The sequence below is a fragment of the Frankliniella occidentalis genome, unplaced genomic scaffold (assembly GCF_000697945.3).
Source record: "Frankliniella occidentalis isolate FOCC.00 unplaced genomic scaffold, Focc_3.1 Scaffold60, whole genome shotgun sequence".
NCBI classification, from domain to species: Eukaryota; Metazoa; Arthropoda; class Insecta; order Thysanoptera; family Thripidae; genus Frankliniella; species Frankliniella occidentalis.
This window is the reverse complement of record NW_026267190.1, coordinates 886,501-906,830: the sequence shown is the minus strand read 5'-3', so window position 1 is coordinate 906,830 and position 20,330 is coordinate 886,501. Positions and strand designations below refer to the sequence as shown.

At 35.9% G+C, this 20,330-nt stretch overlaps 2 protein-coding genes across 5 annotated transcripts in view; one reads left to right on the top strand and one right to left on the bottom strand.

Moving 5' to 3' along the window:
• LOC113210326 (inositol 1,4,5-trisphosphate receptor) overlaps positions 1-17,483 on the top strand; it is a 30,072-nt gene extending 12,589 nt beyond the window's left edge. The window contains exons 2-50 of one of the 3 annotated variants that reach the window (XM_026428273.2): positions 1,557-1,701; positions 1,782-1,852; positions 1,976-2,091; positions 2,240-2,326; positions 2,408-2,584; positions 2,667-2,753; positions 2,878-3,108; positions 3,195-3,336; positions 3,444-3,652; positions 3,765-3,925; positions 4,018-4,327; positions 4,415-4,716; positions 4,794-4,896; positions 4,977-5,152; positions 5,224-5,382; positions 5,461-5,611; positions 5,693-5,840; positions 6,156-6,236; positions 6,785-6,957; positions 7,030-7,172; positions 7,471-7,636; positions 7,725-8,018; positions 8,092-8,343; positions 8,459-8,775; positions 8,855-8,990; positions 9,059-9,316; positions 9,450-9,570; positions 9,659-9,804; positions 9,908-10,095; positions 10,175-10,286; positions 10,639-10,674; positions 11,302-11,422; positions 11,509-11,741; positions 11,823-11,961; positions 12,097-12,201; positions 12,281-12,462; positions 12,535-12,714; positions 12,790-13,122; positions 13,204-13,350; positions 13,438-13,630; positions 13,718-13,840; positions 13,915-14,087; positions 14,170-14,334; positions 14,420-14,600; positions 14,689-14,834; positions 14,918-15,083; positions 15,163-15,323; positions 15,402-15,563; positions 15,770-17,483. In XM_026428273.2, coding sequence (XP_026284058.1) covers positions 1,557-1,701; positions 1,782-1,852; positions 1,976-2,091; positions 2,240-2,326; positions 2,408-2,584; positions 2,667-2,753; positions 2,878-3,108; positions 3,195-3,336; positions 3,444-3,652; positions 3,765-3,925; positions 4,018-4,327; positions 4,415-4,716; positions 4,794-4,896; positions 4,977-5,152; positions 5,224-5,382; positions 5,461-5,611; positions 5,693-5,840; positions 6,156-6,236; positions 6,785-6,957; positions 7,030-7,172; positions 7,471-7,636; positions 7,725-8,018; positions 8,092-8,343; positions 8,459-8,775; positions 8,855-8,990; positions 9,059-9,316; positions 9,450-9,570; positions 9,659-9,804; positions 9,908-10,095; positions 10,175-10,286; positions 10,639-10,674; positions 11,302-11,422; positions 11,509-11,741; positions 11,823-11,961; positions 12,097-12,201; positions 12,281-12,462; positions 12,535-12,714; positions 12,790-13,122; positions 13,204-13,350; positions 13,438-13,630; positions 13,718-13,840; positions 13,915-14,087; positions 14,170-14,334; positions 14,420-14,600; positions 14,689-14,834; positions 14,918-15,083; positions 15,163-15,323; positions 15,402-15,563; positions 15,770-15,844 — 8,183 coding nt within the window. In that variant the 3' untranslated portion in view covers positions 15,845-17,483. The remainder of the gene's footprint in view (positions 1-1,556; positions 1,702-1,781; positions 1,853-1,975; positions 2,092-2,239; positions 2,327-2,407; positions 2,585-2,666; positions 2,754-2,877; positions 3,109-3,194; positions 3,337-3,443; positions 3,653-3,764; positions 3,926-4,017; positions 4,328-4,414; positions 4,717-4,793; positions 4,897-4,976; positions 5,153-5,223; positions 5,383-5,460; positions 5,612-5,692; positions 5,841-6,155; positions 6,237-6,784; positions 6,958-7,029; positions 7,173-7,470; positions 7,637-7,724; positions 8,019-8,091; positions 8,344-8,458; positions 8,776-8,854; positions 8,991-9,058; positions 9,317-9,449; positions 9,571-9,658; positions 9,805-9,907; positions 10,096-10,174; positions 10,287-10,638; positions 10,675-11,301; positions 11,423-11,508; positions 11,742-11,822; positions 11,962-12,096; positions 12,202-12,280; positions 12,463-12,534; positions 12,715-12,789; positions 13,123-13,203; positions 13,351-13,437; positions 13,631-13,717; positions 13,841-13,914; positions 14,088-14,169; positions 14,335-14,419; positions 14,601-14,688; positions 14,835-14,917; positions 15,084-15,162; positions 15,324-15,401; positions 15,564-15,769) is intronic. The other 2 variants (XM_026428274.2, XM_052267887.1) reach the window with 2 other exon arrangements.
• A 179-nt stretch (positions 17,484-17,662) lies between these two features.
• Positions 17,663-19,947, bottom strand: LOC113210329 (uncharacterized). 2 transcript variants are annotated; one of them, XM_052267891.1, is made up of 9 exons: positions 19,792-19,947; positions 19,632-19,699; positions 19,311-19,534; positions 19,013-19,226; positions 18,852-18,941; positions 18,544-18,785; positions 18,214-18,421; positions 17,957-18,033; positions 17,663-17,878 (listed from the first exon to the last, which is right to left on the bottom strand). In XM_052267891.1, exons 2-8 carry the CDS (start codon positions 19,694-19,696, stop codon positions 17,976-17,978), a joined length of 1,101 nt encoding a protein of 366 aa, XP_052123851.1. In that variant the 5' UTR covers positions 19,697-19,699; positions 19,792-19,947; the 3' UTR covers positions 17,663-17,878; positions 17,957-17,975. The 2 variants fall into 2 exon arrangements, with proteins under 2 accessions (XP_052123851.1, XP_026284065.1); XM_026428280.2 differs by having other exon boundaries at positions 17,663-18,033.
• Positions 19,948-20,330: the final 383 nt, after the last annotated feature.

The window sequence follows — 20,330 nt, the reverse complement described above, 5'->3', positions numbered from 1 at the left end:
GCGAGTCGAGGACATTTCCCCTGCTTTCCCTGCCCAATTTCCTGATTTTCTGCAAAGAAAAGCAAAGGCCTGTTAGTAGCATATCGACATATCGAACAGTCTGCTGAACAGTCTGCTGAAAAATAGCAAAAAGGTTTCATTTCGACGTGGAGGGTTTTAAAAACTTTTTGCACAGCTGAATTTATTGGGATCGAAACAGAATTTCCTTTTTTGGCGCGCTTATGTGTGATTTTGTTTGGATGGGATTCCCTCCCCACCCGCCAGTGTCTCCAGCAGCGGTGGATCGACAAAAAAGATTTCTGTAGGATTCCAGAATGAAGAGATCGGTCCCACTACCATCAAAGGTTTAATCTGCGGTTTTGTCAACAAACTTGAAGTGGCTAGTGTTTGCCAGAATCGGAGTCAGTCGGATGTTGAGTTAGGTTGGTAGTGTTGCGGATTCGACAAGCAGGGCTGCATCGTCTGCATTTGCGTAGAAATCAGCAAACTGGAGAATGTTTTTGCAATATAGTTTTCGAGAAAGAAAATAAGTAAGGAAATTCTCGTGATACTGATAATTTTGTTGAAATTTTCAGTGTTTCCATGTATTCAGTCGCAAGTGTCTTCCTTTCATTTATTTTTTACGGGCGATCTTTATTCCCGATATGGTCATGTACGACAAACAAGTTTGATTTCTGGGTTAATAGCCAGTTTCTCATGTCGCATTTAGTGAAAAAGGTGACGTTTATCAAAATGTTTCATAACGTTATGAAAATACCAATCTGCTTCATATCAAATAAAGTAGACACGTACACTGTTTGACAGTGTAGTTTGGCCTAACCTGGTCAACATTGGCAGGTTATATTTAGCTGTTGAACTCGAGGTTTCATTTCACTTCAGACTTTCAATATAATTTCTGAATATTTTAGAAAGTTTAGTTAAATTTTCATTCTTTACAATTTTTTCAATTCCATTGAAGAACATTCTTAAAAATGCCAAGTGGATGTCATCTGTCTGCAAGTTATTTTGTGTGTGTTTACTTGCCTATATTTATCTTCTGACAATTTGTTGATGCTTTGCAGTTATAGCTATGAAGACAATGCCAGTTGACTGAGCATTGCACATTATTATCAGGCAAAGTCCTTGTGATTTTCTGTAGAAACATGGAGGGTTTGTAGTTTTATGAGTACTCCTGAGTGTGTCCGTACATAATGTGTGTGTTTTTCTGTTTCTACTTCACTGACTGTTTTGTACTCTAGTAGTTCTGTAGGTGTATATATCCTATTGCATTTTACTTAAACATTTTCATTTGTGTCATTTTGTAAGTGTTTATTTTATTTCAAGAATATTTCATGCTGCTTGTGTTTAGCACCTTACCAGGGAAATTAATTTTGACACATTTGTCTTTTAATTGTGATCGCTTTGTATACGATAATAAGTTTACGTACACACAATAATTTTGTCCTTGAAAATATTTGATTCAGTTAGTCTTCTTAGTGTGAAGCTTTCAGTGCCTAATTTTTCTCATACTTCTGTTCAGTGTTCAATTTTGTCTAAACTACGAAATTATTTTACAGGATTCCTTCAAAGATCGGCAAATGTGGGCTCTATGAGAAGACCAAGCACAATGGGGGATATGAGCTCAGCCAGTTTCCTCCACATGGGGGACATTGTGTCCCTCTATGCGGAGGGAAGTGTTTGTGGTTTCCTTAGTACCCTAGGGTATGCCTCTTAAGACTTTTAAAAAAATATTCTTATGTCTGCTCTCACTGTTTCGAACACAATTTTTCTTTTGGTTTCAGTTTGGTTGATGATCGGAGTGTGGTTTGCCCAGAAGCAGGAGATCTATCCAACCCACCTAAAAAGTTTAGAGGTTTGTTTCCATTTCTCTCCTCTCCATTTTGCTGTTTTTGTTTGTTTGTTTGTTTTTTGTTTGTTTTTTTTTTTGTTTTGTTTTTTTAAATCTAACTTTGGCTCTTAATTTTCTGTTGCACAGATTGCTTGTTCAAAATATGTCCCATGAATCGTTACTCTGCTCAGAAACAATTTTGGAAAGCTGCAAAACAAAGTGGAAGCTCCTCAACGGACGCTGTGCTGCTGAAGAGATTGCATGTGGGTGTCTCTCCAGGATACTTTTTTGAATTCAGTTATTATATTTTAATACTTAAAAAATTAACATGTTTTACTCATGCACATTTGCACTATTGACAATCAATTATTACTATCTAATTTTTTAAATTTTGGTTGGGCCTGTTTACAGCATGCTGCTGAAATTGAAAAGAAACAGAATGAGTCTGAAAATAAAAAATTGCTTGGAAATGTTGTGCAGTATGGAAGCGTTGTTCAGGTTTGATCATCTTGGACTAGAAATGCACCTTTTGATGTTTTACAATTTTTGTAATTGGACTTCTTACCCCGTAATTTTTAGATATTACATTTGAAATCCAATAAATTTCTTACGGTGAATAAGCGTCTCCCTGCACTGCTTGAGAAAAATGCCATGCGCGTCTACTTAGATGCAAATGGTAATGAAGGATCATGGTTTTACATTCTTCCATGCTACAAATTACGCTCAACTGGTGACAATGTTGTTGTAGGAGACAAGGTCTGATCTGCGTATTTATTTCTATTACGTACTTCCAAAATATTTTAGTACGATAGTAACAATTTTCTCTTTTTTTTCTTAGGTAATATTAACACCAGTTAATGCTGGGCAGCAAGTACTACATGTTGCTGCAAACTTTGAACTTCCTGATAATCCTGGGTGTAAAGAGGTAAGCCAATCCAAATCATATATTGTTGTAAAATAATTTATTGTTATTGTGCTTCACTCTAACTTCAAAAAACAATTCTAGAAAATAGTTCCTTTAACTCAAACTATTTCTTCGATTTTACTAGGTTAATGTTGTGAACTCAAGTACTTCTTGGAAGGTAAATCTGTTCATGGAAAATAGAGAAAATCAAGAGGAAATTTTGAAAGGAGGAGATGTTGTGCGACTTTTCCACGCTGAACAGGAAAAATTTTTAACCATGGATGAGTACAAAAAAGTTCAGCATGTTTTCTTGAGAACAACCTCTAGATCCTCTGCAACGGCAGCTACCAGCAGTAAAGCTCTCTGGGAAGTTGAGGTATACCTCATACATATATATTATAATTAAAGATTACATTTTTTTCTATGACTAGTTCTCTTTTTAAAGTTTTTATCTTATTACAGGTTGTGCAACATGATCCATGCCGTGGTGGTGCTGGACATTGGAATTGCTTGTTTCGATTTAAGCATCTTGCTACAGGCCAGTACTTAGCTGCTGAAATTGATGATGATGATGCAACTGATCAAATGAGATCCAAGCTGAGAGGCAAGTTCCTACTCTTATCATTTTGACCTCTTCTTCTGCTGTAATATATTTTTATTTGATGACACATGAATACATTGTTTAATTAAATTTTTACTATTTATTGACAGGAAATGGACAGGTGTTCCATTTGGTATCGGTTCCACATTCTGTAGAAATAGCATCATTGTTTGAACTAGATCCAACCACCCTCACTAGAGGTGATTCTTTGGTGCCACAATCCTCCTATGTTCGTCTTCATCACCTTTGTACCAACACGTGGGTTCACAGTACATCAATCCCTATAGACAAGGATGAGGAAAAACCTGTCATGTCTAAAGTGAGTCTGTAATTAAAATCCCAGCAATTTTCTTTCATCTTTTTTGATATCTATATAAAAAATAGAAAGTGATTGATCAGTTAAATTTACACATGTTAATATTCTCTAATAGGTTGGATGTGCCCATGCTAAAGAAGACAAAGAGGCCTTTGCCTTAATTTCAGTCTCTCCTACAGAGGTAAGAGATTTGGACTTTGCCAATGATGCTTGTAAGGTTCTTGCATCTATTTCAACAAAGCTTGAATCGGGAACCATCACTGCTAATGAAAGGAGGTCAGAAAAACATTTTCAAACACTCTGGTATATCAGATTTTGCCTTTCTCCCTGAAAAAGCTGACTCTTCTACATTTACTGTCTGATTACAGGGCCGCAACATGTCTTCTTCAGGACATAGTTTATTTTCTTGCTGGCTTAGAAAATGACCAAAACAAATCTGAAGCTTTGGATCTCACTGTGTCAAACTTAAGCAGAGATCGACAAAAGCTGTTAAGAGAACAATATATTTTAAAGCAGTTATTTAAAATTTTGCAAGCTCCATTTTTAGAATTTCAGGGAAAGGGACCTTTTCTCAAAATAGAAGATTTGAATGATGCTCGCCATGCCTCATACAAATACATGTTTCGTCTGTGCTATCGCATTCTCCGACTGAGTCAGCAGGCCTATAGAAAAAACCAGGTAGGTCAAAACATCTCCTAGTCCCATTACAAAGCTGTGCATCTATGAGTGCATCTATATTCTCACTGTACCATCTAAATTTCAAAGGAATACATTGCAAAGCACTTTGCCTTCATGCAAAAGCAAATTGGCTATGATATTCTTGCTGAAGACACCATTACTGCCCTTTTGCACAACAATAGAAAACTTCTAGAAAAACATATTACCGCTGCTGAAATTGAGACATTTGTTAATCTTGTACGAAAGAATATGCATTCTTGGCAGTCAAGGTTTCTAGATTACTTATCAGATTTGTGCATCTCAAATAAAAAAGCCATTGCTGTTACTCAAGAGCTAATTTGCAAGAGTGTGTTCAGTGAAAAAAATGAAGATATCCTCATTGAAACAAGGTAAAAAGTTGTTTGAAGCCTGAATCTCATCTCCAACTATAAATGACTGTGATAATGCATTAATTGTATCTCTTTAGAATGATGAAAACCCTTGAAGTTGAAGAGAGAGATGATGAAAGTAATGATTATGCTCCACTCTTAGAGCATGAAGATGTTGTTCTGTTTTGGAACAATCGACAGGTATTTTATCATCTAATTATCTATTTGCTTGAGAAATACATTTGAAAAGATCATTTACTATTTTGAAATATTGTCAACAGAACTCACTGTCCCTTGTTGATCTGTCTCACAAGGCAAAAGATGGTAATGCCCAAGAACAAGCCTTGTTGGAATATTATCGACATCAGCTAAATCTGTTTTCAAACATGTGTCTGAATCGGCAGTATCTTGCCCTAAACAATTTATCACAGAATCTTGATATTGACCTTATTCTAAAGTAAGATTTATTAGTTACTATTCGATAAAGGGATTCCTGGCATAGTATTCTTATTGCTGTTTTGGTTTCAGATGTATGGCTGATGATGATAACGTTCCATTTGAACTAAGGGCATCTTTTTGTCGCTTAATGCTACATCTTCATGTTGATCGTGATCCGCAAGAACCAGTGACACCTGTAAAATATGCTAGACTTTGGCCAGAAATATCATCCAAAATGACCATCAATGAGTAAGTTGCGATCCTGTTGCACTTGGGAGGAGAACCATATTTGCTTCCCCAATTAATTATCTGTTTACTCTGTTATAGTTATGACTGTAATAAGTCAAGAGATCCTAATAAGGAGGCTGTACGTCAGCGATTTGCATCCACCATGAAGTTTGTAGAAAACTATCTTACGAATATTGTTGGCAAAGTTGGAAGCTTTTCAGACAACTCACAAAATAAGTTAACATATGAGGTTTGAGCCACTGCGTAAATAAATTTGCCATAAGTATAGATTTGAAGAAAATCTTATTTGAACTGTTCCTTTTGTCTCCAGGTTGTTAAATTGGCAAGGGAGCTTATATATTTCGGTTTTTATAGCTTCAGTGACTTATTGAGCTTAACAAAAATGCTCCTGAATATTCTTGACTGCGTATCTGAAACAGACTTTTTAGCGGGCAAATTACCTACTGAAGAAATAAGCTGTAAGTTTTCACTACCTATCAATATGAACAGTTCCCTCTTCATAAATTCTTCTTGGTCACCATATGGTCTTTGTGAAGTTATGTTTATACCACATTAGTAATAATACAGAAATTGCAGAGTGGCCAGAATTTGGTTGTGCCCCAGGTTATTTAATGAATGCAAAAGAATTTCCTACTCTTACTGTGTTCTAAATTAATCGAAATTATAGCTTACTAACATTAATTAATCGGGCTATCCTATTTTATGTCAGTGCAAATATAACATAAAATTCTTTGCTAAAACTAACCTACTTTTGACTTGCTTGATGCAAGCAGCTGATGATCAGAATGGAACTGAAGAAGATATAAATGAGAGGATCATCGATCAAACTAAGTCACTTAAAGATCGAAAGCCTTGTAAGTTTGTGTTGTCTTCAGTAATCACATAGTTAGCAGCTGCAGGAGTTCTTCTACAAGTTCTATTGATGTATTTTGATGGATGATTTCGTAGTTACTGGTACGATATTCTGTTATTTGTTTTTGGATCCTCACACTTTATTGTAGTCAGCGCTGCCTGCTCTATGTAGTTGCACCTGCTTCTTTATATTTTTTTAATTCAATTTGTAGCTACCTGTGTTTAGTAAAAAAGCTCTCATTACAAAATCAGCTCTTGTGTCTCCACTATTCATCTGCATGTAATTTAGTATAGCTTAAATAGTGATCACAGTTGCACTTCTCAACAGTATGCAGCTGTAATTGGTATGCTATTGAAATTCAAACAAAGTATCTTGTAGATGAGTATTTTTTATTTATTTTTCTATGTATACAATGATTAGCCTATGGGAAGGTTGCAGGCAGAGGAGCTTTTTTGGATTTGGTTTTGTTTTGTAATTTGCTGTTCTTTTTACTGTGTGTTTTCTCTTTGCTTTGTATGTGTATCTGATCTGATGTATGACTTATTTCAGCTGAAGGAGGAGTTTTACGTTCAATTGGTGATATGGGTGCTGTGATGACCAGTTTAACATTGGGAACAGCAGGACTAGAAAGGAGTGGAAGTGTACAGAGTAAAACAAGTCAAATGAAGAAAGAGTATCCATTAGTCATGGATACTAAACTAAAAATTATTGAGATACTTCAGGTGAGTAATGACAATACCAAAGATTCCACTGTCTTATTAGAAGTTGTTTGTCAATTTCCTACTTCTTTGCAGTTTATTTTGGATGTAAGGCTTGACTATAAAATAAGCTGTCTCCTTTCAATCTTCAAACATGAAAATGAAAAGGAGAAAAATTCGGGTGATGCATTGGACTTGGAGTTAATAGGAACTCAGGCAGAGAGTATCTTCGGTAGCAGGTATTATTATCAGTTTCTTATTGACATATCTTTGAGCAGGAACATCAAATGTCAAGAATCAAAAGTGGCTTACAGATCATTAAGATGAAAATCAATAAGACCTATTTTATTCAAAATAAAAAAGTTTTGAGATATGTCAAAAACCATAGGTTTCCTCCTTGATCAGATGGCTTCTTATTACTTTTTTTGAATATTTTTTGATCCTTGATTTCTTTTATTAAATCTAATCTAAACTAGATTTTGATGAGCTCCGTATTTTTTTCCCCTGATTCAAGCATCACTTTTGTTTATCTTTCAGTGCTGATTGTGCAGAATTGGATTTGGATGGACAAGGTGGCAGAACATTTTTAAGAGTGCTCTTGCATCTATCAATGCATGATTACCCACCTTTAGTGTCTGGAGCTTTACATTTGTTGTTCAGACACTTCAGCCAGCGACAGGAAGTGTTGCAGGCATTTAAGCAGGTATACTTTGGAATCTCATTCATTAATAATGCTAATATTTTATGCTTGGAAAAGGCCTTGTAGCAACATTTTTTCCCCCATACTTTAGGTCCAACTGCTTGTGTCAGACAGTGATGTAGAATCATACAAACAGATTAAAGCTGACTTAGACACTTTACGACAATCTGTTGAGAAATCTGAGTTGTGGGTGTATAAATCAAAGAGTGTAGATGAACTAGGCAATAAAAAAGTGGCTGAAGATGAGGAAGATCAAGACAGACAAGAACGAAAAACTCCAGCCCCTCAACTAGGAAGTGAGAGCAAGCAGGGTTCATCATTAGAACTTGATGTTGGCCCTCCACTCCATGAAGAACAGGCTCAAGAGTATAAGAAGATTAGAGATGTAAAAACTTATTCAGTAGTCTGACATTGTGTATGAAACTTCAGAATGTAATATTTTTGTCGTATTCTTTCAGATTTTGATCAGAATGAACAAGCTCTGTGTTGCAACTGACAAACCACGAAAGCACGAACAGCGTCTGTTGCGCAATGTTCATGTTCATACGGTTGTGTTAGATTTGCTTCAAATTCCATATGATCAGAAGGAGGACACTCGCATGAATCAGCTAATGGGTCTTGCCCATGAGTTTCTTCAAAACTTTTGCTTGGGTAACCATCAAAACCAAGTACTTTTGCACAAACAACTGGATCTTTTTCTCAACCCAGGGGTTAGTAATACCGTCACGTTTTACTTAACATATCTGTGAAATTGAGTCTTTGCTTTCTTGTTAATTTTCTGTGACTAAATTTAATCAAAACTAATCCAATCTGCTCCCATTGTAGATTCAGGATGCTCAAACTGTGTGCAGCATATTCCAAGACAATCCAACCCTTTGTAGTGAAGTTAGTGAAAAGGTCATTCAACACTTCGTGCACTGCATTGAAACTCATGGCCGACACGTTCAATATCTCAAGTTCCTGCAAACAATAGTGAAAGCTGAAAACCAGTTTATTCGTCGCTGTCAGGAGATGGTCATGCAGGAACTCATTAATGCTGGAGAAGATGTTCTTGTATTTTATAATGACAAAGCTTCTTTCAATTCTTTCGTTGAGATGATGCGTTCGGGAAGACATCGCATGGATGAGAGTAGCCCTCTTAGGTTGGAATCTGTGTTTTTTTCCGAATCCGATGAAGAACCCAAACTTTCTCTCATAACACATAACAATTTATTTTCTTAGGTATCATGTGGAATTAGTAAAGTTATTAGCATGCTGCACCATGGGGAAGAATGTCAACACAGAAATCAAGTGTCACAGTATGTTACCATTGGATGGTATTGTTGATATGGTTTCTCACGACGACTGCATTCCAGAAGTATGTCTTTCTATTATCTATTTTTGACAGGTGAACCATGAACTCTATTAATATTTTTACATTTCTAGGTAAAAGAGGCCTACATCAATTTCCTGAATCATTGTTATATTGACACTGAAGTTGAAATGAAAGAAATATACACCTCCCACCACATGTGGAGTTTGTTTGAAAAGAGTTTCCCTATTGATTTGGCGACAGTCGCCAATCATACAGCAGACAGAAAACACGCCGATCGAGCTCTCGAGAGCTATGTTTGTAATAGTGTGATGAACGTTATTACTACATTTTTCAATAGTCCTTTCTCAGATCAATGCACCACTGTTCAGGTTTGTTAAAGAAGCTGCTTATTTTTATTAATTTTTTCCACCCTTTTTTTCCCTTTAAATTTCTGCTTTTGGTAAATATTGTTGGTTTGTAGAAAGTTGATGTTGATGCTGATTAAACCTTTTGCCCTATTAGGCTCGACAACCTATTTTTGTAAAACTCCTCCAGTCAGCATATAGAGTTTCCCAGTGCTCATGGCTTGATCCTGCTCAACGTGTACAAGTTGAAAACTGTATTCGTACTCTGTCTGATGTTGGTAAGAGTGAACAGTCAAATAAATAAGATTTTGTTGGGTTTTTTTGCCAATTTTTGCAAAAGGGTTGCAAAATTGAATTTTGTTTTAGCCAAGAATCGCACCATTGCCATACCATCTGACTTGGAGAGTCAAGTTCTGGCAATGTTTAGTAAACCGGCTCAACTTATACGTCAAAACACAAAGAGGATGCAGCCACTTAAGTTGATTTCAAAATTAGAAAGATCTCAGTCCCAGGTATTTCTATAAGATACAATATTCTATGTATAGTTAGCCTCTTCTGTGAATATTGTTTCTATTTTAAATGAGGTATGCTTTATTTATTTTCCTCATTTTACAGCTCATCAAACTGGATAGAAATATCATAGAAGGCCTTCAAGACATAGTTTCCCTCCTAGAAGACCAGCTCAAGCCCCTTGTTCAATCAGAGCTATCCCTTCTTGTTGACATCTTGTACAGGCCAGAACTACTTTTCCCTCAAGGTTCTGAAGCTCGCAAGGGCTGTGAGAGTGGGGGATTCATTCGAAAGTTAGTTTAAACGGAACTGTTTGTGCTAGTTAAATATTTCCTTTAACATTACATTTACATGAGTCCTTAATTGTTTTAGACTTATTAAACACACTGAAGAGTTACTTGAGGAAAAAGAAGAAAAATTGTGTGTCAAAGTTCTTCGCACTCTGCGAGAGATGATGTCGATTGATCCTGACTATGGTGAAAAGGTAATAAGGCGATACTCTCCTTACTGTAATTTATATACATGTTATATTGAAGATATGCACATGTGAAACCATTTTCACAATATGTGTAGTAATATCTGTTTAACTACTTTAGTAAATTACTGAAATTTGTCTCAGTAAATATTTGGTCTATTCCATAATAAAATTAGCTGCAGTGTTGCAGGATTCTCTTTCTGACTGTTAATGTGATTTACGCTTTTTGTGTTTAAATGTTCTGCAATGTTGTGCTATGTATACTGCACCTTCTTTTCAAGAAAAGGAATTCAGTGATATTTATCATTCTGTCCCAAGGTGATAGTAACAAGCATTGTTTACGTGTTGTTGCTGCTCTAAGGAAGAACCTCAGGTTCTTGGAATTGAACAGTCTCGGGTATGGTTTTGGAAGTTGTCTTTTGAAAGTTTGCTGATTTTGCCCCCACCTTATTTTAGATTTTGAATAATCTGTTACCCACAGGTTTATGCTTTGTAAATCTGCTCCTCCCTCTCTTTGTGTGTTCCACTCTGTCTTTTTCCTTCTTTAGTTTTTGTGTGTTGTTCTGCTAAAGAAACCTGCAAAGCTTAACCTTTCCCATTTCATGCACTCTCTGTGTCATACTTCTTCTTTACTTCCAATATGTGTGCTTTGTGAGTGAGCTGTAGTGGTTGAAACCCTTCCCCTTTACTTTGTCTCTTTTATGTCTTTGCAATGCTAGCATGACTGTCACCTATGTTAGGTTCATTTTTAAAGGTAATGAACCTTATATGTAAATATCCATTTGTAAATGTAATACCACCAGTTTGTGTTTCTGAGCTGTGATCTCAATGTTTACAATTTTGGGAAGAAAGAAAACAAACAACTTTAGTTTGAAGCCGTCATATTTTTTGTTGTGTAATATTATTGTATGACATCTTTAGGAATAGCAAAGTGTGTTTAAAAATGCTGGACCTTTCTAAAAAAATAACAAAAGGTTAAATAAATCTTATCATCAATATTTAATTTGTTTTTCTTTGTATACAGGGAGATCAGCTCAGACAGCTGCTGTTGACAAGGTATTTTGACAGTACTCTGACTCAGCGACAGGAAAATGTGGATCCAGCCTTGTCAAGACATTTACCACAAGTCATGCATGGCCCTGGAGGTGAGTTATGTCATCTATGTTCACTTCCAGCCATCAGTAAAAATATTGCATTAATATGTTTTTTGTTTTGTTTTTGAACTTTATAGCTAAGATGCTAAGCAGAGCTGGTTGCACTTTGCATGAAGTACAGTGTCATCTCGATCGTGAAGGTGCCTCAGATCTTGTAGTGGAGTTGGTAATAAAATCTGTTCATTCCCCTTCAATATTTGGTGAAGCAGTAGAGTTGGGTATTGCCCTTTTAGAAGGTGGAAACCCTGTAATCCAGAAGAGCATGTATAGTAAACTTTTAGGAGGTGATCTAAGTCAAGCCTTCTTTAAGGTATCCATACCATTCTATTATTTTAAAATTATTTTTTTTAGAGGTCTACTTGGAATAATTAATTATTCAATGCTTCTACAGGTGTTTTATGATAAGATGCGTGATGCCCAACAAGAGATTAAATCCACTGTGACAGTGAATACATCAGACATTGCAGCCAAAGCACATGAAGACAAAGATCAAGGGAAAGAGCAAGAAAAGATGTCAAAAAAACGAGGGGGTAACGGACTTGATTTTTAATATGTATTTTGCTACCTTTTTGCTCTAACAAGCAAATTCATTTTGTTTTATTTTAGCAATCTTAATGTCCCCACTTTAATTACATCTCTCTCAATGTAATTATTTATTTTTGCAGCTAAAACAAATGGTATGGTGATATCCGAGGAATTAAATGAAGAACTTAACCATGCTGCACTTGCAACCAGCCAAGCATATGTCAATGCCCGAAATGTATCTTCCGGTATACATACATATTCCTCTGAATTTTTATTGTATAGAATTTAATTTGTCTTCACTGATGTAGCTCTTTCTTTTCCCAGGAGATGATCCAAGTTCGGTGACTGCTGGTGCCCACAGCTCTGCCTTAGAGGATATGATTGCAGAGAAAGAACGTTACAGAGATCAAGAAGATCCAAATCGACTTTCTAGCAAAGTTCTAGTTATGCAACCTATTCTTCGCTTTTTGCAGTTGCTATGTGAAAACCACAATCGTGATCTTCAGGTAACATTTTTTTATCTTTGATTAAGGTGAAACTGGAATGGAACTGAGTTATCACAGAATTCTAAATTACAGAATTTGTTGAGGAATCAAAACAACAAAACCAACTATAATTTGGTTTCCGAAACGCTCATGTTCCTGGATTGTATTTGCGGATCAACAACAGGTGGCCTTGGGCTTCTTGGGTTGTACATTAATGAAAATAATGTGGCCCTTATAAACCAAACTCTTGAAACTTTAACAGAATATTGTCAGGTATATACATAGGATATTCTAATTGCCATGATTTTAGAGGTGCTCATGATTCTAATCTTAACTTACTTTTTACAGGGTCCTTGCCATGATAACCAAAACTGCATCGCAACTCATGAATCTAATGGCTTGGATATTATAACAGCCTTAATTTTAAATGACATAAATCCATTAGGGAAGACTCGTATGGATCTTGTCCTTGAATTAAAAAATAATGCATCCAAACTGTTACTAGCAATTATGGAAAGTCGTGGAGACTCTGAAAATGCCGAGCGTATATTGTATAACATGAATCCTAAGCAGCTTGTTGATGTTGCTTGCCGAGCTTTTCATCAGGAGGCTCTAGATGATGATGATGATGACAATGATGATTCATCAACAGAGGATGACCAAGGTGTCTCACCAAAAGAGGTGCACAACAGTAAAATTAGGAAGACTTCTTGAATTATTTTTTAAATATTTGTTGTAGTTTCTAAGAGTTTTTGTTTTTAGGTTGGGCATAATATTTACATTCTTTGTCATCAACTGGCGCAGCATAACAAAGAATTGGCGGCAATGTTGAAACCATCTGTAACTAACACAGATGCTAAAGTTAATCAAGCTTTAGAATATTATGCATCACATACTGCTCAAATTGAGGTTGCTATCGCTTTGTCAATTTATTTAGTCTCCTTTACTTGTACATATTTTCTGCACTCCTTAAGACAATTTTCTTTTATTGTGTAGATTGTTCGTCATGACAGAACTCTTGAGCAAATAGTTTTTCCTATACCTGAAATGTGTGAGTATTTGACTGAAGAAACTAAGTTGAAGGTGTTGCATACAGCAGAAAGAGATGATCAGGGATCCAAAGTTTCGGACTTTTTTGAACGTACTGAGGATATGCTCCATGAAATGCAATGGCAGAAAAAACTACGCGGTAAGTCATACAAAAATTAATCATTTCACCCTTTCAAAGCTAATTTCATGGGTATTAATTGTTTTAGTTTTTGTTTTCTGAATCTAGGTCAACAGGCATTGTTCTGGGTTGGAAGTTTCATGTCCATGTGGAGTAACATTGTTTTCTACTGCACTGTTGTGATAAACTTCATCATAGCTGCCTATCATCCATTTCAAAACGATGTTGATGGTATGCAAATAAAGCCTTAATTTTAAATAATCTACGTATTTATAAATTTTTACACCATTACTAATACTTTTCAGGACTTGGTTCAAGCTTATCTGGGGTTGTTTGGGCGCTAATCATGGCATCTGGGGCATTAGTCATGTGGGTACCAAGAAAATCAGGCATGATAACATTGGTCGGCTCTGTCACATTTAAATTGATTTATTTCATGGGACCTGAAAGCACATTGACAATGTTAGGTATGATTACGGTAAGTCTCTGTCTCTGTAATGATTAACATGTATATGGATATCCTTAACTACTCATGTAAAGTTTATCTTGATATCTTTTAGGTTGGTTTAAAAACTGTTCATCTAGTGAGCATCATGTTTAACCAAGGCACATTGACCAAAAATTACGAGCAAATAATTACAGACACACAACTCCTATATCATGTTGCTTACCTCCTTTTGTGTGGCTTAGGTCTGGTTATGCACCCATTCTTCTTCTCTGTTCTGGTAAGATATTAAAAGGTAGCAGTTTTCCTCACTTTGTAATTTCTTTACGTGTTACTTTAACTATATTTATTTTCATTGCCTGTAGCTACTGGATGTAGTTTATCGAGAAGACACCCTTATAAATGTCATACGCTCAGTGACTCGTAATGGTCGATCAATCGTATTAACTGCAGTGTTAGCTTTGATTCTTGTCTACATGTTTTCAATTATTGGCTACATGTTCTTCAGAGATGATTTCCTTGTTTCTGTGGACTCTGACCTTGGAGGTAAATTTGCTTTATTTTAAGAAATCAGACAAATTTTTATTTAAATTCAAAATTGCATAGAAAATATACTGAAATTGTTGTCAACCAGGAGAACTTGATAATAATGGCACTGCTGAGGAAGAGGTGAAAGAGAGGGCTTGCGACTCTATGGCAATGTGTATTATAACTACACTTAATCAAGGCCTCCGTAATGGAGGTGGCATTGGTGACATATTACGTGCACCCAGTAACAAGGTAGACCTCTTATGATGCTACGTGGAATAGAGAGTGAAATTGTTTTGTGACCACCACATATTAATTTCTTTCATTTTTTTTAGGAGCCTTTATTTTTTGCCCGGGTAGTATACGATCTTCTGTTCTTCTTTATTGTCATCATTATTGTGTTAAACCTCATTTTTGGTGTCATCATTGACACATTTGCTGACCTCAGGAGTGAGAAACAACAAAAAGAACTTATATTAAAGAATACATGTTTTGTTTGTGGTCAGTTAAAATTATATTCTTTGGTGAATGTCTTTTCAAGTTTGTGGTCCATTTGTGTAAAAATTTGTTCTTGTTTTAGGTTTGAATCGATCTGCTTTTGACAATAAAACTGTTAGTTTTGAGGAACACATGCACTGTGAGCATAACATGTGGCACTATCTCTATTTTATTGTACTTGTAAAAGTTAAGGACCCTACAGAGTTTACTGGTCCTGAGAGCTATGTGTATGCCATGGTCAAGGTGGGTTTTAATTTTTCATTTCCTATTTTAAGAAGGGTTTGTTTAACCCCCCCTAACATTATGCTTTTTGTCCTTCAGGATCGGAACTTGGAGTGGTTCCCTAGATTAAGAGCAATGTCTTTGGCAGCTGATGAGAGTGAGGGAGAGCAGATGGAATTACGTAGCTTGCAGGCACAGTTGGAAGTCACCCAGAGTCTCGTTCAACACTTGTCTCACCAATTAACAGAATTAAGGGATCAAGTATGACTTTTTTTCAAGACATGCTGTGTGCAGTATCAGAGCTGCGTCCAGACAAGAGGGCTGCTTCGGTTGCTGTGGGCCTTGTAATCAGGCCCTCAGGAAGCCCAAGCAGCCCAAGCAACCCTCTTGTCTAGACACAGCTTAGATGTAACCAAAACTCTTCCGCAATTATTTACTCTTACATAATTATTGTCTTTTTTTTCTAGATGACTGAACAACGCAAACAGAAGCAACGAATTGGTCTCCTTAATTCTACCACAGCTTACCTTCACCAGCTGTAGGGATTAAAGGATTTTTTTTAGTCTTATCAAAGTTAGTCTCTAGTGTTGTTTTAAATAATTTAATTTGTATTCCAAGTCCGGGAATAATAATAACAACTTGGAAGTTAAAGAAAATAGAGACAGTTATTCTAGTGCTTTGTTGTATTGCTGGTATAGGTATTTCTAAAGTTAATTTGAAGTCTAAATTGTAGATTATTTTCCTTATCCATTGTTGAAGTTTGAAGTTGTCATTTTTTAAAAATAATTTGTACATTGCTGTGTATCAATCATTAGGTATCCACAAGGCAAAAATTCCATTTAGTATATTAGTTCTTATATTTTTGATCTAAAATGTTCTGTACGCTAGTCACAGAGATTTCTTTCTTAAAGTGAGTGGTGCCAAAAATGTCTTGACTTGTGAAACCTGATCAGTAGTTTTAACAGAGTCCGTTTATTCCTGCAAATTGTTAATAGAAGTCACAGTTATTTGGGTACTGGTGACTGTTTGCAATTTATTCTAGGTCAAAAGAATTATCTCTTTTGATTGCCAAATAGATAATTTCTTGAAATGTCAACATATAAGTTACAGCTATAAGCATTCTTGTCTTTTTGTTGCTTCCCTTGCCCTTTGCGTTTTCATTACACAACGATTTGTGGTAAAAGTACCTAGTTAAGATTACATTAGATTTGATTATATATGTATAGTTTTCCCTTTAATATTTTGTGCCTTTTTCTTGTCGCACTTTGATCTTTTTTTCTTTGCAAAAATTGATGACTCTCTATTCTGTACTATCAGTGCCTCATATGATTATGATTGGTACATATCGTTATGTGATAATTCTTGTCTTTCTCGTACCTTCACTTAGTGTTTCCTCTTTTCATAATTTATATTTTTTGTCAGCACAAAACTTTTTTAGATATTTTATTTGAGCGTTAGGTAATCACAATCATTTGTTTGGGCGTTGCCCATATGCATTGTGTTTGGTGTGGTCTTCCCATTTCATTTTATAAATGTTACAACCTGATGTATATTCTATTGCATGAGTTTGTATATTGTTATCAACTGTTGTCTAAATTCAAGAGATTTATAGATTTTAATTATTTATGGGCAATTCTGTTCCATAAGGGGACTGTACACTTTATCATGTCTTTTTGCCACTAATTTCCCCCCTTCTTGTTTTCTCCAAAATACTGGAGAAGGGACTCCTACTGTTAAAGGACTGTATCCAAGTGTCACTTTGTACATTCATTAAGTGATATCGAATGTATAAGCAAGTTTTGCAAACTGCCTAGCAGTAATATGGATCTGATGATAAAGATAGTCAAAAATGAACTTGAAATGAACCGATTAATTCGTTATGGGTTACAGACATGTTAATCTGTATTTTGTGCCATCTTCCACATGACTTGTAGAGACCTGCAGTCCAGTCTTTCATCAAAACATTCATTTCCTGACGTTTTCGGTCTCCAGTGTTTCAAATTTTTTATGTTTTGATAGTTTAAGAAAAACAAAAATTTCTTGGTTGTGTTACATTTGTGGGAAGGTATCACAAGAAAAGCCACCTTCACTTGTTAACTTTAAGATTTATTTTTATTGTTTACTTTGAGTTCTGTAACATTTTTGTTATAGTTAAAGTGAATAAATCATATAACTTGTTTATTTTTGAGTTCTGGTTGTAATGTGACCTGTAGTACCAGGTAAAATTTGGAGGTAACCTTAGCTTGTCCATAGTTTGTAGTAATACATTAATGTTTGTTTTCAAAAATTTGAACATGGATCAGAACTGCTTACTGAACGATTTGTTCCAGGTAATTCTGGGGATAACACTGCTGTCTAAATACTCTTGTGCCATGGATGAGCTCTCTGCTCCCGTTTATTAGAATGCTGTGTCTACATCAAAAGTACAACATATTTCTAAATGCCAAATATAAAACATGCAAAACTTTTTTGGAAGATAACACAATCTAGTCAAGAGCTAGATTTCATAACAAATGAAAAACTGTTAAATTAAAGTCACATTAGCACTAACTATTTGAAAATCCCAACCACAATTGCTGGAAAAATTGAAGCAGGTTGTCATACAGACCTATAGAGGATTGGGCCTAACAAATTGAAAACTTAAAAATTCTTACCTCACCTACAAAATATAGATTAACCTTCAATAGATTTAAAATCTAAATATACCACTTGCTGTTTTGGCTTGTGTTGTCTGTAAAAAACAAAAAACAAAAAGGAATGTGCATTTTAAAAGATAGATGAAAAAGAGATGATGATGTAAATCAGGGGTCATGGATATCAACAGTACTAGTCAGTGCGAAAGAGACAGACTTATGGGGGATGTGCAAGCAACGTAGCCGGGACCCTTGTAGTAGTGACTCCTTAAAAGTACCTGTATTTAACTTTTGCTGCTTGAAACATTCTCTTGGCTGCTACTACTTCGGGTTCTTTTTTGGGCTTTGAGAGGTATACCACCTTCCTGATCCCACTCTGAATGATGGCTTTCGCACACTCATTGCACGGAAATGTTATAGTGTACATGACACAACCCTTGGTCTTTAATCCAGAATTCAAAATGGCATTCAACTCGGCATGACACTCTGAAAATAAATAAATATTGAATTTGATTAACTTCTACATTAAATGAATGCAAAATTTATAAAATAAAATCAAATATTACATAGTATAAATAGATAAAAACAATGATTAAATTGATATTCACCGTATAAAAATTTATTCTCCAATGGATTTGTACTATCAGTGCCCCAAGGAAAAACTTTATCACTGCATTTCATGGGCATCCCATTGTAGCCTTGTCCTACAATACAATTTTCGTCATTTACAACACATGCCCCTAGTTGTTGGTCAGGGCACTTGCTCCTTTTAGCAACTAGTATGCTAAGGGCAAGAAAGTAGTCACGCCATGGTAAGCAATTTTCACGCCCTCTCAAGCCATCTTTGGAACTGAAAATATTCAAATGCATAAATAGCAATATTGTTTTCTAGTAAAACAGCCCTATAAATATTTACCGTTCCTGAACAATTGTGTTTGCTGGACACTGTAAGCACACAAATTGTTTAAAGTCGATCTTGAAACCATCAACCGTAAACTTTAATTGCCTGGAAATAGATAAATATAAGCAAAGAAACTTCAGAGTAGTTACATTTGAACACACCTCTTTACTTTTTACCTGCATTTTACTTTAGCTGCTTCAAGCATTTTCATTGAAGCAATAGCTTCAGGCTTGTTTTTGTTCTTATCACACATGTACACCACCTCAGAAATTCCTGACTGAATTATAGTCTTCGTACATTGATTACACGGAAAAAGTACAGTGTATATTTTACAGTTGCTAATGTCAGCACAATTCTTATTGAATATGGCATTCATTTCAGCATGACAAACTATGAAAAGAACACACATTCTGTAAAAAATTTCGCAAGACTTTGACAATTACTGTTTATGTTTAAAGAGAAAACATAACTTACCGTAAAAGTACTTTGTTTCGAGGGGGTTTGGGTTTGTCTTATCCCATGGAAATGCATTGTCTCTACAACGGCGAGGCATACCATTGTATCCTTGTCCTACAATTCTATTTTTGTCGTTAACAATGCATGCCCCAACTTGAGTACTTGGGTCCTTACTACGGTTTGACACAAGGAATGCAATTGACATAAAATACTCATCCCACATAATGTAATCGTCTCTTATCCTAGTCCAGAGTAAAATATTACAAAGAATATTAAAAGAAATCAAATGTAAGACAGTAGCAGCAACAGCAAACTATAGGTGCATAAATATTGACTCACCTCTCATTAACATTTAAATTGGATAGTCCATGTACAAGAGATGATTCAGTACATGTATCACCCATGTTCTAAACAGATAAGAGATCTATTTTTATTACTTTTATGCAGAGGAAGAGCGACAGGTGAAGCTTAGCACAGTGGTGGAAGATGATTCGCTCACCGTGAGTAGAGTTTCTAAACTGCTATTAAGCTGACAGAAAGTAAATATGAAATCCACTGACTCGCACAGGGCCAGTTGTCGTGGAAACGATTATTGATGGAGTGAGTCAATACGAAGACTTGTCCAAAAACTTGTCACTGCCAATTTTGGCGCGCGGACGGCGGGTCGGCGCCGGGTCGTCTGCTACAAACGACAATAGTTGTTGACATTGTTGGATTTCTCATATCGCGTGGTAACCAAGCGGTACTTTTCAAATAGTTTGTTTCGGCTAACCTTGAGAAAAGGGCTAACGTAGGAAGAGAAGAAGGGAAGAATAGCGGGTAGAACATACAGGTTCCTGATCGGTAGAGCCTTTACCCCCGGTGTGACGTCGAGGCGGGGAGATCTCGATCAATCCAGAACTTTTATGTTCTACCCGCCATTCTTCCGATTCTTGTTCCTGGGCCAAAACGCGTCGATGCGGTCGACCTGTGATGGAGGCCGTACAGGACGGGCAATGTTTGAATGTGTATCTTTGGACGACGATGTCACATCAACCA